Source organism: Anabrus simplex, chromosome 1 (assembly GCF_040414725.1).
Source record: "Anabrus simplex isolate iqAnaSimp1 chromosome 1, ASM4041472v1, whole genome shotgun sequence".
Lineage (NCBI taxonomy): Eukaryota > Metazoa > Arthropoda > Insecta > Orthoptera > Tettigoniidae > Anabrus > Anabrus simplex.
In genome coordinates, this window is record NC_090265.1 from 1,301,340,284 (window position 1) to 1,301,357,714 (window position 17,431).

General features: G+C 38.4%; 1 protein-coding gene across 3 annotated transcripts in view; it reads right to left on the reverse strand.

The window, feature by feature from the left end:
* c12.2 (von Willebrand factor A domain-containing protein c12.2) overlaps positions 1-17,431 on the reverse strand; it is a 753,464-nt gene that overhangs the window by 643,772 nt on the left and 92,261 nt on the right. For all 3 annotated transcript variants that reach the window (XM_067137710.2, XM_067137711.2, XM_067137712.2), the window contains exon 5: positions 10,211-10,378. In XM_067137710.2, the coding sequence (XP_066993811.2) occupies positions 10,211-10,378 (168 nt within the window). The remainder of the gene's footprint in view (positions 1-10,210; positions 10,379-17,431) is intronic.

Here is a 17,431-nt window from a genome sequence, read left to right on the forward strand (position 1 = left end):
TGTTCAACGGGTATTTTTTCTCCAACTTCTCCCCTCCCTTACAAAACCAAGCGCTCCATCCCGTTGGTACAGCTTCAAACAGAACCCTATCAAGCATAACTACCACACCAAGTGAAGTTCATAAACTTCTTCAAACTCTTCGTACCAACAAAGCTACTGGTGCCGACACTATAGGTCCTCTTTTCCTAAAAAATACTGCCAGCACTCTTTGCGTCCCTCTCTCTAAATTATTTAACAGATGTTTTGCTGTGGGCTATTTTCCTATTACCTGGAAACAGGCAAATATTGTTCCATTTCTCAAATCAGGCAACAAATTTAATGTTTCATCTTACCGAACAATTTCTATTCTCCCCACACTATCCTTTATCTTTGAAAAAATTATACACCAGCGTCTCCTCTCATTCACTTTGCCGTATATCTCAACCAAGCAGCATGGTTTACTACCAGGTGGCTCTTGTCTAACAAACCTGGCCACTCTTCATAGCTCTGCATCACATGCCATTGCAGCTAAATCATAGCTGGATATCTGCTACGTAGACATTTCAAAAGCTTTCGATTCTGTAGACCATACTGTGTTGCTCCATAAACTCTCCACACGATTTAATGGCAGTCTTCTGACCCTTCTTGCTGGCTTCCTACATAACCGTTGGCAGAGTGGTAATATCAGGCACTTCATCCTCATAGTTTCCAGTCACCTCCGGTGCCCCATAAGGCAGTACTCTTGGCCCCTTGCTGTTTTCTTTGTTTATGGACGATCTGTCGTCCAAACTCAACAAAATAGCGAATACCCTACTCTTTGCTGACGACTGCAAGATATTTAGGGAGATCAGGAATCCAGCAGATGCAGCTCTGCTACAGTCCTCACTTAATGCCCTCTCGAACTGGTGCCGTACTTGGAAACTTATCCCCAATCCACAAAAATGCAGCCACATGACCATAACACTACGTAAATCTCCTCTACCGACATCATATTACCTAGTTACAAGTAACTATTCTCATATAGGCTGATGATGCCTATAAGGAGGGTGAAACATGTACCATTGACTTTTATGTATTATGTATAAAAATTTTGACCATATGAAATAGTGGATCATATTGTATTGTATTGTATTCTATTGAACAAGTGGACTTATAATATTGTAATAATATTTGAGTCATATTACCTACTCAATAAGCCCATCACCGTAGTTACACAACAGCGTGACATAGGTGTAATATTCGATACAAAATTACAATTTAAGAACCACATAGAAACATATACAACCAAGGCTATGAAATTACTAGGCATTCTCTATCGCTTCACAGAAATTTCTGACCCCATTGCTCTTCGTCACTTCTTCCTCACGATCATTCAACCTCTCTTAAACTACTGCTCTCCTATTTGGATAAGAGCCTCCCTCTCCAATACTAAGCAGTTAGACAGAGCAGTGTCCTTCTTTGCTGCAATTGTAAGGAACAGGAACCCCAAGCTCAGAAATCTGTTTACGCAGCAGGTATTAATGGCAATTAATGTCACCGCTGCACATCAGGCGACAGGTAGCTGACCTGAGTTTCCTCCACAGGATCTTAAATGTGCATTACCGCTCGGAACATCTTGTCTCACTCTTCTCTCTCCGTGTTCCTTCCCGCTCCACCAGAACCAAAGACCTTCACCACATTCCCACACTCAGCACTCAATACTTCAACGATCTTTCCTAATCTGCCTCCCAACACGCTTTAACAATATTAATAGGAGACAAGAGCTTGATATAGCATCACATAAAAGTGTATTCAAGAGGTGTGTAAAAAGTCTCTTAAAGATAAGCTGATGTGAAGGGATTAAACCGCCATCTTGACCCACGATGACTTGGCTATCAACATGGACATTCTCATGGTTTTTGATTTGGACAGTTGTTATTAGTAGGCTGTGTACCTGATCTTGTTATATTGTGTTATGTTTGTTATATTTTATTATGAAAGTTTACATTTGTGAAATAGTCTGTTGACAGTGCAACAGAAATTTGCCCGGTGTAGCTGTATCTTGTGCTTCGTGAATAAATAAATAATGGTGTGGTAGTTTTCACACTTGTCAGCACAAGCTTTCTTCGGAATAGGTAAAACAACATTCTGCCGAAAATTGGATGACACTTCTCCCGTCTCATACATCTTACACACTAAATGGAATAACCTCGCCATGTTAGTTTCTCCTTTTTTCTTTGCCTTACGTTGCACCGACACAGATAGGTCTTATGGCGACAATGGAATAGGAAAGGCCTAGGAATTGGAAAGAAGCAGCCGTGGCCTTAATTAAGGTACAGCCCCGGCATTTGCCTGGTTGAGTCAGCTTTACATATCAATCAATCAATCAATCAATCAATCAATCAATCAATCAATCAATCAATCAATCAATCAATCAATCAATCAATCAATCAAATCTATCAATACTGATCTGCATTTAGGGCAGTCGCCCAGGTGGCAGATTCCCTATCTGTTGCTTTCCTAGCCTTTTCCGAAATGATTTCAAAGAAATTGGAAATTTACTGAACATCTCCCTTGGTAAGTTATTCCAATCCCTAACTCCCCTTCCTATAAATTAATATTTGCCCCAGTTTGTCCTCTTGAATTCCAACTTTATCTTCATATCGTGATCTTTCCTACTTTTATAAACGCCATTCAAACCTATTCGTCTACTAATGTCATTCCACGCCATCTCTCCTCTGACAGCTCGGAACATACCACTTAGTCGAGCAGCTCTTCTTCTTTCTCTCAATTCTTCCCAACCCAAACATTGCAACATTTTTGTAACGCTACTCTTTTGTCGGAAATCACCCAGAACAAATCGAGCTGCTTTTCTTTGGATTTTTTCCAGTTCTTGAATCAGGTAATCCTGGTGAGGGTCCCATACACTGGAACCATACTCTAGTTGGGGTCTTACCAGAGACTTATATGCCCTCTCCTTTACATCCTTACTACAACCCCTAAACACCCTCATAACCATGTGTAGAGATTGGTACCCTTTATTTACAATCCCATTTATGTGATTACCCCAGTGAAGATCTTTCCTTATATTAACACCTAGATACTTACAATGATCCCCAAATGGTGTGAAAATGGGAAACCAAGAAACCAAGAAAAACCATCTTCAGGGCTGCTGATACTGGATACTGGCCGTACTTAAGCGACTACAGCTATCGAGCTCGATTTAGTTTCTCCTAAGGAATTAAGTAATTCAGGGAGAATGTCATCAATTCCAGGTGCCTTGTTCCTATTTAGGTCAGTCAAAGCTTTATCAAATTCTGACCTCAAAATCGGGTCTCCTATTTCATCAGCATTAACAGCCTCTTTCTGTTCCAGAACTATGTCTTTACCTTGATACAACTGTTCGATATGTTCCTGCCATCTTTCTACCTTGTCTTCTTTCCCTAGAAGTGGTTTTTTACCTGAGCTCTTAATATTCATACACCTAGTTTTCCTTTCTCCAAAGGTTTCCTTCATTTTCCGGCATGCAGCATCTACTTTTCCCAGGACCATACAACCTTCAGCATCTTCACACTTTTCCTTCAGCCATTCTTCCTTAGCTGTCCGGCACTTTCTATCCACTTCCTTCTTTAATCACCTGTATTATTTTCTGCCATCCTAATTTACTGCATTCTTGTATTTTCGTCGTTCATCAATCAGGTCTAGTACCTCCTGAGTTATCCATCGATTCTTGGTTGATCTTTCCTTTCTTCCTAACATTTCTTCAGCCCCAGAGACCTCATTCTTCATGACTGTCCATTCTTCTTCTACTGCGTTTTCCTTCAGCCCCTTCATTTAGTTTTTGTGCAACATGTTCCTTGAAACAGTTCCTCACACTCTTCTTTCAACTTGTCTTGATCCCATCTCCCTGCATTCCTCCCTTTCTTCAATTTCTTCAGCTTCAGATAGCATTTCAGTACCAACAAGTTTGGTCAGGGTCCACATCTGATCCTGGGAAAGTCTTGCAATCCGACACATTGTTTCTGATTCTATGCCTAATCATAATGAAGTCCAGTGTCTCCAGGTCTCACTCATGTATACAACCATTGTTTGATTGGTGCAAAATTCAACCATCTGACTTTTTCTTTCATTCCTTTCTCCCAATCCGAATTCTCCTACTGTATTATCTTCTCTTCCTTGGCCTATCACTGCACTCCAGTCTCCCATCACAATTAGATTCTCGTCACTTTTTACATATTGTATTAAATCTTCTATCACTTCATATGTTCTTTTGATTTCTTCATCTGCTGAACTAATAAGAATACAGACCTGCACTATTGTGATGGGTACTGGCTTGATATCTATCTTGACAACAATAATCCTTTCACTATGCTGGTCGTAGTAGCTTACCCGCTGCCCTATTTTCTTACTTATTATTAAACCAACTCCTGCATTTCCCCTGTTTGATTTTGAGTTGATCATTCTGTAGTCACCTGCCCAAAAATCCTGCTCTCCTGCCAATCTACTTCACTTATAAAAACTACATCTAACTTCAGTCTATCCACCTCCCTTTTCAGATTGTTTAACCTACCACGACTGAAATTTCTAACTTTCCACGTCCGCCTTGCAGAATGTCAGTATCCATCTTCCTGATGACCGCCCCATCTCATGTAGTCCCCACCCAGAGATCCGAATGGGGGACTATTTTACCTCCGGAATATTTTACCCGGGAGGAAGCCATCATCGTACATTATTCATACAGAGAGCTGCATGTCCTTGGGAGTTAACTACAGCTGTAGTTTCCCACTGCTTTCAGCCGTGTAGCAGTATATACACAGCTAAGCCATTATTATAAGGCCATATCGGTCAATCATCCAGACTGCCACCCTTGCAACTTCCAACAGGCTGCTACCCCCCTTTTGATGAAGTTGGTCTGGTCTCTCGACAGATACCCATTCGATATGGTTGTACCTGCTGCTTGGCTATCTGCTTCATTGGGACACGCAAGCTCCCCACTGCGGCAAGGTCACATGGTTCACAGGGGAGACAGCTCGCTTTACGAGTAGGAAATTATTTCAGCCTTTTATGGGTTTGTACCATGTGAACTGAATTTAAATAGCAGTAAATTTGAAAGATGATGCAAGTTTCACAATGAAGAAACAAGCTCTTTTCTTCAAATTTATTTCTACGTTATATTTTTAGTACTGGTAGTTCTCATAGTGATTGCAGTCTATTGGCACTTTATCTCCCATATATTTGAGTATTCTTTGTATAGCCTCCTTCTTATCTACTACGTGTCTGATTGGCCAGCACCGTGGCCTCAGGGCCCTGGGTTCAATTCCAGCATATGTATATGTGGTGTTAGTTCTATGAACACGTACAGCAAAATAAAAGTACTGAAACTCTCTCAATCAACGTTGAGTAAAAGTCAATACAAATGCATACCATGAAGTTCATAAGCTGCCGCATGGCTGTGTCAAAGAGCAATTTTGGCTCCAAGAAATGAAGCTGTCAACATCACAACAAGAAACTTTTACAAGAATTACCTGGTGTTGTACAAATTTACAAGTCTATCGACACAACATGTAATGCAGATGAGGCTGTCAACTACATGAAAGAGCTTTTGAACAACTTGGAGTCACCTGGAGTAACCTCCAACATCTTGGAATGGATGATCGTGGCACGGATTATACTTCTTATGAATATGAATCCTCCTTCCCCCTGCAACGGAACACAACTCTCAGTCAAGAAATTGATACTAAATATTATTGAAGCAATCATCATGACTGGACATGCGTAGTATTCATTCCTGAGATTTAAATTACCTTTTCGGATATACTGAGTAGGGTATGAAAATTAGCTTTGAAGACTAAATTGATGTCAGTAGGTAAGAAATTCAACAGAACTGAATGTCAGATTGGTGATACAAAGCTAGAACAGATAGATAACTTCAAGTATTTAGGTGTGTGTTCTCCCAGGATGGTAATTTAGTAAGTGAGATTGAATCAAGGTGTAGTAAAGCTAATGCAGTGACCTCGCTGTTGCGATCAACAGTATTCTGTAAGAAGGAAGTCAGCTCCCAGACGAAACTATCTTTTCATCGGTCTGTTTTCAGACCAACTTTGCTTTACGGAAGCGAAAGCTGGGTGGACTCAGGATATCTTATTCATAAGTTAGAAGTAACAGACATGAAAGTAACGAGAATGACTGCTGGTACAAACAGGTGGGAACAATGGCAGGATGGTACTCGGAATGAGGAAATAAAGGCTAACTTAGGAATGAACTCAATGGATGAAGCTGTACGCATAAACCGGCTTCGGTGGTGGAGTCATGTGAGGCGAATGGAGGAGGATAGGTTACCAAGGATAATAATGGACTCTGTTATGGAGGGTAAGAGAAGTAGAAGAAGACCAAGACGATGATGGTTAGACTCAGTTTCTAACGATTTAAAGATAACAGGTATAGACCTAACTGAGGCCAAAGCACTAGTTGCAAACAGAGGACTGTGGCAACATTTAGTAAATTCACAGAGGCTTGCAGACTGAACGCTGAAAGGCATAACAGTCTTTAATGATAATGTATGTATGTATGTATGTATGTATGTATGTATGTATGTATGTATGTATGTATGTATGTATGTATGTATGTATGTATGTATGTATGGTTCAATCGAGACGTCTGCAGTTTCCCGTTTGAGTTCCACTACGTACATCAACAAGGCACAAGGATAAACGTTTACAGTTGCAGGACTCCATCTTAAGAAATGGTGCTTTCCCCATGGTCAACTGTATGTGGGTTGTTCAACAGTTGGAAAGGCAAGCACATTATACACCTTAGCTCTATACAGGACGCTTAATACAGTCTTATCTGGAAACTGGAAAAATTAATTTATTTTTATATAATACTAGCTGTAGTACCCAGCGTTGCCCGGAACGTTTCTGAATATTTACCTTTCAAGATTTGCATTACCAGTTAGTTATGTGTGAAGTGAATTTTTACAGAATTCCTTTTTGACTTGCAGATTGATATGTTATGATCTATTATGTAGTTTTAGAATGAATAAGATGTGTTTGATTTCAAGTTTTAGATTATTTAATTTTCGAGGAAACTTCGTCCTTATGGAAGCTCAAATCGATTGGGAAGTATTTGATCCTGTCAAAAATTAATAAGTGATAACTGTATGTATTTAGCCGTCACACTATAGATACGATGTACAGGATTTCAACTGTTAATGAGACTGTCCCCCTCTCGCCCCCTACCCCTAAGAGATAAAAAATCTGGATTGTCACCATTCATCTCAGTGACCCCGAAAATTGTAGATTCGACACTGTTTTTGATTATTTTTATCTCTCACTCCCCCGTCACCCTCACCCCAAAGGGGGCTGAACATGAACTTTAAAAAATTCGGAGTGTCACTATTCATTTCAGCGACCACAAAAACTATGGATTCGATACTATTCTAGATTATTTTTATACCACCCCCCTCACCCCCTGCCCATAAGGGTGTTAGGGTTGTCTTACCCCCACGCGGTTTGTCTCCTGATACTAATTGGTAAGTGTACCAAGTTTGGTGAAATTGCTCCAGTGGGTTAGGAGGAGATGTGTCATTTACAACCCACGCACACACATACGTCCATTTTTATATGTAGTAAGAAGATGAAAATAAGATTTTTATATATAGTTTTTCGATTATTTTTATATCTCACCCCCTTCGCCCCCCATTTGGACTTGTAAAAAATCTGGAGTATTACTATTCATCTCAGAGACCCTGAAATCTATGGATTCAAAACTGTTTTTAATTATTTCTATATCTCACCCCCCCCCCTCCTTTGCTCCCCACATAAAAGAGGGCTGAAGTTGGACTTTAAAAAATTCTGGAGTGGTACTTTTCAAATCAGCGACCCTGAAAACTATGAATTCGACACTATTCTCGGTTATTTTTATAACTAACTCCCCTGACTCCCCTCCCTTAAGGGTGCTAGGGATGGCTTACCCCCCAGTGCTCATCTCCCGATAGTAAGTAATACGTGTACCAAGTTTAGTGGAAATTGCTCCAGTGGTTTAGGAGGAGATGTGTCATTTACACACACATGCACACACACACACACACACACACACACACACACACACATCCATTTTTATAAATACAATAGTAAAAATGTTTTACTTCACCCCCTTCCCATCCCTGCCCAGATGGGCAGATTTCAGATAGTAAATCTTATGTGTACCAATTTTGGTTGGCAGCTATGCCCAAACGTACATGCAAAATCATGCTGCTCTAGAATCCTGGAGCTGACATTGCCATGGTTACGGCAGTTCATTTCTTTTATCCGATTCCTAGAGCAGGGAGTGTGTTCCAATATCTCCATAACGGTTGGTTTTAGGGCCTAATACATGGTCTTCGGGCCTGAAGGTTTTTAAAGGGTTTATTGTGTCACCTATTCAATACATATAAATTTTTAAACATTTAGGAATTTATTATTAATTCCATTTGAGACATGTTTCGCCCTTCATTGAGGGCATCATCAGTCAAATTACCTCCTCAAGGCAAAAATCAGGTACCTGATTAGTAATTAAATTGGAAACATTAAAATACATTACAATGGGAAAAATTAAGCAATCAAGAAAAACTTGTTCACTGGTGATAGTTATACAATATAAGTTTATAGACATAGTAGTCGGCACCAATGCGTAAAATCACTGGGTATAAGCAGAGTCCAGCAGTGGTGATTCGAAGAATAATTGACGCACTCATTAGAAAATCATAGGAAATTATAAAAGTTTATACAAATATATTTACATTGAAACAGTCAGGGGAGAAAGGGTATAAAGTATCTGGCATCAATGTTCGTATTTACTTCCGCGTGGTTTTGTTGTGTTGTATGTTTTTTTGGGGATTGTGTTTTTGATTCCTAACTCACGTTTGTACAGTTTTTGATTCACCCATTTTGATGACTGACAATTTCTGACCTTGTAATTCACTATTTCATGTCTCTTTTACTCTTATTTAATCATAATGATGTAACATTTTGTGTAATGTACAGGTCTGCATGTATACGCCTATGCCTATTTCTCACATTTTCGCTGAAGATGACGCTAAATAGCGTTGAAACTAGTTCCAAATAAAAATATGTTGTAAATAAACATTATAACATGTATTTGTATTGAAAAGGTGAACCCTTTAAGCTACCTATCTTACATTCTCAGTTCAATACGGACAAAAAATGAAATTCTTAGATTTAAATCCTTCGCTATATCACTCAACACAGAATAAATTTCTAACTTCTGAATGAAATGCAAAATATAAGCACACACAGGCTTACTGGGTTATTCACCAATATCAATGAAAACTGGAGAGAAAAACTGAACTTTCCTGAGGCTAACGGCATGCTTCTTGAAGGTGTAATTTACCTTGTAAAGTTCCCAAATTCAAGACCATTTCCTGTTTTCACGCACTTTTCCCTGACCTGCCTCCTGTGGCGAGGGCTTTAATCAGCGTTAGAAATCATGTTCCTTTCACAAGGGATGACAAAGAACATTTTCAGAGGTAGGAAAATTGTGATCGTACTAAGCGGCAATAGTGAAAATTTGTGACGCGATAAGTGAGGTATTTTTACACAGGTTTAATATGATGTGAATCAAGACTTCAAATTTACAATGTGCTAAGCAAGAAAGCAACTTAATGAGGAACGAGGTTTCACTGTATTTTCTTGTGACTGGTTACATTTTGGAAAGGCTATTCCCATGTAAATTTACAGTGCAAAGGTTATCATTACGTTACTGCTGCTTTATATTTATCATGATACACATATGGCTAAGTCAGAGTAGATGAGACTGTTTGAAAAAGAAAGCTGAAACATTTACCACAGAAGCCACTGGAGTGATTACTACTCCATTTTTTCAGAATGAAATTGAACAAACACTTTCACATTGTCTCAGAATTAGAAAAATAACTAACGAGTAAGCCATAGTATGGAAATGTACAATAACGCAAGTTTCAAACAAACTGACTGCAGTTTCACATCAATTTTAATGTGTGTAGAGTTTCCCCGTTACTTTTACAAAAGATCAGATATAACAACAATCCGCAAGAGTGAGTACATTTTTTGCCATTATGAATTCTCGCTATAATGGACTTCTACTGTAAATGGTTTCAAAACATCTAATGGTTGAATTAATTAACTTGGGCAAAGCCACAAGTATATGCTAGTTTATACATCCATGCTAATTTTTAATTAGTCTAACGTACAAAACTGAAACAGAAAAAACATACTTCAAGTAATTTGTCATAGCGTTTAGCTGGAATGAGGAACCGTCCATCTTCCAGATGCATCTCCCGATTCTCCAACAGGTTATTTAATACAGGTAATACATTCCTTTCTGCTTTCTCAATTCCTTCCAAGATGAGAATTCGCCCTTCAACTGCTGCTCGAACAGCACACTGTAATGAGAAAAATAAAATACATCTAAACATAACTGCCTAATGGACATAAATGTAGTTTTATAGGGAATCAATAACATAAATCACAAACCAGCAAAGAAGACTCATGGATTAAAATATCTTTGACAAATTCTCAAACCAAAAAACAACACATTAACAAATCTTTGGGCATGAACCGCATGATAACTGTTCAAAAGATCAAACATCAACTTCCATATAATTTATTTTATATGGAATTGCAAATATTAAGTGGTGAATACTGTATTTATAAGCTATAAATTTCATTTTTGTTCCATACTGAAGTGCAATTACTATCTATATATATAAAATAAGAGTTTTGTCTGTACATTGCTCAGAATTTAAAAAGAATGGCATTTCTGTATCGATCATGTCCACAGTAACAAAGAAATGCACTTTTTACTTTTCTGTAATTTCTGTCTGTCTGTCTGTCTGTCTGTCTGTCTGTCTGTCTGTCTGTCTGTCTGTCTGTCTGTCTGTCTGTCTGTCTGTCTGTCTGTCTGTCTGTCTGTCTGTCTGTCTGTCTGTCTGTCTGTACACGCATCACTAGAAAACGGCTAAAGAGAATTTAATGAAAATCGGTATGCATGGTCGGGAAATAAGTCGCTAGAATCTAAGCCATAAATGATTTTATTCACGCTGATGGAAATGGTAGTTTAGGGGAAGACCTAAAACTTTATTCTCAAATATTTATGTTATTAATGGTCTTATCTTAATGAAAATCAGTACGCAAGGTCAGAAAATAAGTCGCTACAATTTTGATCATAAATACTCTTATTCATGCTGAAAAAAAAGGTAGTTTAGGGGAAGGCCTAAACTTAAATTCTGGAATTATTATGTTATTAGTGACCCTATCTTAGTGAAAATCGGTATGCAAAGTCGGGAAAAAAGGCGCTACAATCTAGGCCATAAATATTTTTATTCACGCTCAGTGCAATGGTAGTTTAGGGGAAGGCCTAAAATTTAATTTTCAAATATTTGTGTTATTAGTTGTCCTATCGACAAATACTGCATTAATAAAGTTATATAGTATTAAATGTCCGATTATTTATGTCTTATACATTTTTACCGTACCGGCTATGATAACAAAGATATTCACGAATGTGGATTTTTGTTGCTAGGTCCATATCAGTCATGAGAAAATGGGTAAACAGAATTTAATTAAAATCGCTATGCAAAGTCGGGGAATAAGGAACTACAGTCTACACTATAAGTAATTTCGTAAGATGCCCTAATATCACAGATTCGAAAGAAAACTAAATGTGTATCGGTCATGTCCACAGTAACAAGGAAATGCACTTTTTACTTTTCCGTAATTTCTGTCTGTCTGTCTGTCTGTCTGTCTGTCCGTCTGTCTGTATGTACACGCATCACTAGAAAACAGCTAAAGAGAATTTAATGAAAATCGGTATGCATGGTCGGGAAATAAGTCGCTAGAATCTAAGCCATAAATAATTTTATTCACGCTGATGGAAATGGTAGTTTAGGGGATGACCTAAAACTTTATTCTCAAATATTTATGTTATTAATGGTCCTATCTTCATGAAAATCAGTATGCAAGGTCAGAAAATAAGTCGCTACAATTTAGATCATAAATACTCTTATTCATGCTGAAAAATATGGTAGTTTAGGGGAAGGCCTAAACTTAAATTCTGGAATTATTATGTTATTAGTGGCCCTATCTTAGTAAAAATCGGTATGCAAAGTCGGGAAATAAGTCGCTACAATCTGGCCATAAATATTTTTATTCACGCTCAGTGCAATGGTAGTTTAGGGGAAGGCCTAAAATTTAATTTTCAAATATTTGTGTTATTAGTTGTCCTATCGACAAATACTGCATTAATAAAGTTATATAGTATTAAATGTCCGATCATTTATGTCTTATACATTTTTACCGTACCGGCTATGATAACAGAGATATTCATGAATGTGGATTTTTGTTGCTAGGTCCATAGTTCAATCAATCAATCAATCAATCAATCAATCAATCAATACTGATCTGCATTTAGGGCAGTCGCCCAGGTGGCAGATTCCCTATCTGTTGCTTTCCTAGCCTTTTCCGAAATGATTTCAAAGAAATTGGAAATTTATTGAACATCTCCCTTGGTAAATTATTCCAATCCCTAACTCCTTTCCTATAAATGAATATTTGCCCCAGTTTGTCCTCTTGAATTCCAACTTTATCTTCATATTGTGATCTTTCCTACTTTTATAAGCGCCAAGTCATGAGAAAATGGGTAAACAGAATTTAATTAAAATCATTATGCGAAGTCGAGGAATAAGGAACTACAGTCTACACTATAAGTAATTTCGTAAGATGCCCTAATATCACAGAGTCGAAAGAAAACTAAATGTGAAGGCCTACGATACAGAAAGCTCATAACACTGAACAGCAATAACATTACATTGACCATTGTTTGTTGTGATATGCTTTGTGTCTTTTGTTGCCAGTCATGTCCGACAGATGGGATTGCCGCTGTATACCGAGTATATTTTTAATTTGCTTTACGTCGCACGACACAGATAGGTATCATGGCGACAATGGGATAGGAAAAGGCTAGGAGTGGAAAGGAAGCGGCCCTGGCGTTAATTACGGTACAACCCCAGCATTTGCCTGGTGTGAAAATGGGAGACCATGGAAAAGTATCTTCAGGGCTGTCGACAGTGGTTTTCGAACCCATTACCTCCCGGATGCAAACTCACAGCTGCGCGCCCCTAACCGCACGGCTCATTCACCCGGTCGTACCGAGTATAACAGCCTGTCTGAATACTGGCGGGAAGTAGCTGGGGAGTTAGATAACTTTCTTCTGAAGCATGCCATTCCTCTGGTTCATAAATTTTCTGATACTACAGGTACGTAACAAAATGGTTCATCATAGCAGTCAATCCCTACCCTGGGTACTGATTGGAATGCGCAGTGTGTATATTTAACGGAACAATGGCAGAGGAGTGTTCATGGCTGTCTGCGGCCTGGTCATTCCGGCATTGGAACTTTGGCCTTTTAGATCGGCATCGTAGTACTGTTCGTTAAAAGTGAGAACATGTGCAGTTTTTCATTTGATCGAGTATTTTATGTGAGAACATTACTTTTAAACCCTACATTCCTACTGACGTTTTTGTAATGGCCTAAGTTAACTGTAGTTAGGAAAACCACAAAGACAGTCTTTCTGAGAATCCCGTACCGAAGCACGGGTACATCAGCTAGTAAGAAATAAATTTACCTTTTCAATAAAATATATCAAGTAAATAATATTACATCAGGCTTGGGACCAGCAATAGCAAGAAGTTCAACCAAGTTCGGTATTTATAGACTCAATTGTAATAATTGTAACACATCTTATGTCGGTCAAACAGGTAGGAGCTTCTTAGAGCGTGTTAATGCCCCAAAATGTAACAGATTTTTGGCCACAGGACAGCAGTTGGGTGATACTAACCATTAAGTTCACTAATATCAACCAAGACAGGAAAATTCTCAGTTATACAAAAAGGTCCCCTGCTCAATATTATGGAAAAATTGTTTTATCCATCTGAAACAGTTTTACAATCCTAACTTCAATCTAAATGAAATTTCAGAGAAATCAAAGATTTTATTTCACCTTTTAATTTTTATCTTTAGTAACAATGTCTCTTATAAAAAGAATTCTTTCTTATATAATCTCTTTAAATTTCTTTCTGAGCAGCAGCCTTTCTTTCCGCATTCTTTAGCCCCACCTTAAACACCCTTTCTCTCCTTCTCCCCTCCCCCTCCCCTTCCTATCCACTCCATTCTTTACCTCTCTCTCCTCCTCTCCCTATCTACTCCTTTGTTTATATTGCCTGCTTCCTACAACAAGTCAGTGCTTGTTCCCTATCCACTCCTTTGTTTACACTGCCTGCCTGCTTCCTCCAGCAAGTCAGTGCTTGTTCTACATCAGACAATGGATATACTGTACATTTCACTATAGAGGTGAATCTCAAACAACTTTTCTCCTTTTTAATTTTTTCTGTAGGCCTATGTTTATTCATTCCAAATTCTGGCTATCATTTCCAGATTTACTTCTTTGCCTGAGGTCCTAAGTCAAAAGACATCATATTATGACAAGATGATCATAACCATAATTTTGTTATTATATGTATTTTACTGTTATAATTATTCCTGCAACATTGTCTTTGTCTGGTATATGTATGTTTTAATCATCACATAATCTGTTTAATTTTTATTTGGTGAAGATGGCCACTCCCAGAGGCCCCGGATTCGATTTCCGACCAGGTCAGGGATTTTTACCTGGACCTGACGGCTGGTTCGAGGTTCACTCAGCCTACGTGATTAGAATTGAGGAGCTATCTGACGGTGAGGTGGCGGCCCCAGTCTAGAAAGCCAAGAATAATACCTGAGAGGATTCTTCGTGCTGACCACACCACACCTCGTAATCTGCAGGCCTTCGGGCTCAGCAGCGGTCACTTTGTAGGCCAAGGCCCTTCAAGGGCTGTAGTTCATGGGGTTTGGTTTGGTTTGGTTTGGTTTGGTTTGGTTTGGTTTGGTTTGGTTTGGTTTGGAAGACGGCCACAAAGTGGCTGAAACTAGTCCTATGATTGATGTAATATTATTTACTTGATATATTGTATTGAAAAGTGTTATAAGAGATAAGATCTGGGAGTGCCTGAGGAAAAGAAATGTGCCTGAAGGACTGGTAAGGAAAATTCACATGTTGTACAAAGACTGTAGTAGCTGTGTACAAATTGGGGAAGGTCGATCATCAGTCTGAGACCAAGAGTGGAGCTCAGCAAGGAAGTGCACTGTCCCCACTACTGTTCATCACTGTCACAGACAATATAATGAATAACATCACGGAAAAGTTAGGTGAACTGAATGCAGTGGCCTTTGCTGATGATATCATGATTTGGGGTGAAACAGAAGAGGAAGTACAGACCAGACTCAACGTATGGAAACCCCAGTTCCAGGAATATAACCTCAACATCAGCGAGACCAACACAGTGGTGATAGCAGTCAATAGAGAAAGGCGTCCAGCAAGTGTAAAACTAGGAGACCACCAGCTAGAGTATGTGGATAGTGTGGATAATTATCCTTACCTTGGAAGTGTAATCTCCAGTGATAATTTGGTCAGAAAGGAAATTACAAACAGAGTGCAAAAGGGATCAGAATTCTACCAACAAGTAAGAACACTTTTATGGGATGACATGATTACAAAACCGGCCAAACTGATGATATTTAACCGCTATTTCATACAAATATTGACCTACGGTATTGAAGCGTGCACCCTCACAAAAATAGACTCAAAAAGACTGCAAGCATCAGAGATGAAATTCCTTACAACCACCACCCAGAAGACCAAGATGGACAAGTTAAGAAATGAGGGGGTGAGGAAAGAAGCCAGAATAAAGACATCGCTATTAGACGGAATCAGCACATCCAGACTATGGTGGTACGAGCATGTGATGAGGATGGAGTCTACAAGAACAACCAAAAATTTGGAAAGACAGGTGAAGGGGAAAAGACCTGCAAGAAGACCTAAAATCCAATGGATGGACATGATCAAGGTTGGTCTAGTTACCAGAGGATGGACAATGGATGATGTCCTCCATGACAAGTTGTATATGGACAAGACGAAGTGGAAGAGGCTCATTAACAGTACCTGGGAAACTAGAACAGTACAATGATGATAATGATGATGACTGTATTGAAAAGTTGGACCCTTGTGTCAATTATTTTATGGTGAATATTTGTCACTATTTTGAGTTACTAAGTTTCATTTAGGGGCAAAAGATCTTTCTAGACCGACGCCCCAAACAAATATCATTAAAAAAAATTCATTTTGTACTAAATTTCAGAGAGCAAGTACTGTATTTCACTTTCTATATACAAGGTAATCTTCAAGGTAAATCAACTTTACAGTAACATGAATTTAGTCTCGCAGGAGTTCTTTTACATGCCAATAAATCTACCGACCCAAGACTGACATATTTGAGCACCTTCAAATACCACCGGAATGAGCCAGGATCAAACCTGCCAAGTTGGGGTCAGAAGGCCAGCGCCTCAACTGTCTGAGCTAGAGATGTGTGCGAATGACGCCTGGAATTGCAAGAATCGGTTCCTACGACTCTGAGGCTGCACTCAATGTCGCATGCGAAGAATCAGTTCCACGATAACGTCAGTAGTGGGTTGGGCGTACTCACTAGTGAGCTGTCTGTATATAAGTGGGGCAAATTCAAATGTGTAATATTTACTATCACTTTTGTATACAGTATAGTATGATAAAACAACCATTTAAATTAAATGTCTTATTAGTTGTTATGAATGAATTATGCAACATAATAATGAAATAACAATTTAACCTGGTAGTCTGGATATAACATCACACATTTTGACACTGGGTGTAGCAATTGATGTTGTTATTTATTCTTACATGGTATTCTGCTTCTAATGTGATTTTCAAATCAATCAATCAATCAATCAATCAATCAATCAATCAATCAATCAATCAATCAATCAATCAATCAATCAATCAATCAATCAATCAATCAATCAATCAAACAATCAATCAATCAACTAACCAACCAATCAATCAATCAAGTTAGAAGTAATAATCTCATGTCATAATTCTCATACAAGTTTTGATTTATTGACAATCCATACAATTTGATTAGTTACAGAGAATCATATATTCTGATCAAATTACAGTTGTATTAGAGTATATAACTCCAGGACATTATAATGAGATCAGGTATGGCTTGTAGAGTGACTTAGTTCTAAACCAAAATGAACTTGCGTAACAGCATTCGATGTTGCACGTGTTTACATATCTGCATCATAGATGGTGATACTAGTTCCTCGGAATAGATTCCCCAGGCATGTGGAATTGACTCTTCGCTATTCCAGTCACAAATCATCACTAGTCTGAGCCACTCAGCCCGGCTATACACCAATTAAAATAAATTAAATAAATAAATAAATAAATAAATAAATAAATAAATAAATAAATAAATAAATAAATAAATAAATAAATAAATCACTGATGATGCTTGTTGTTTTAAGGG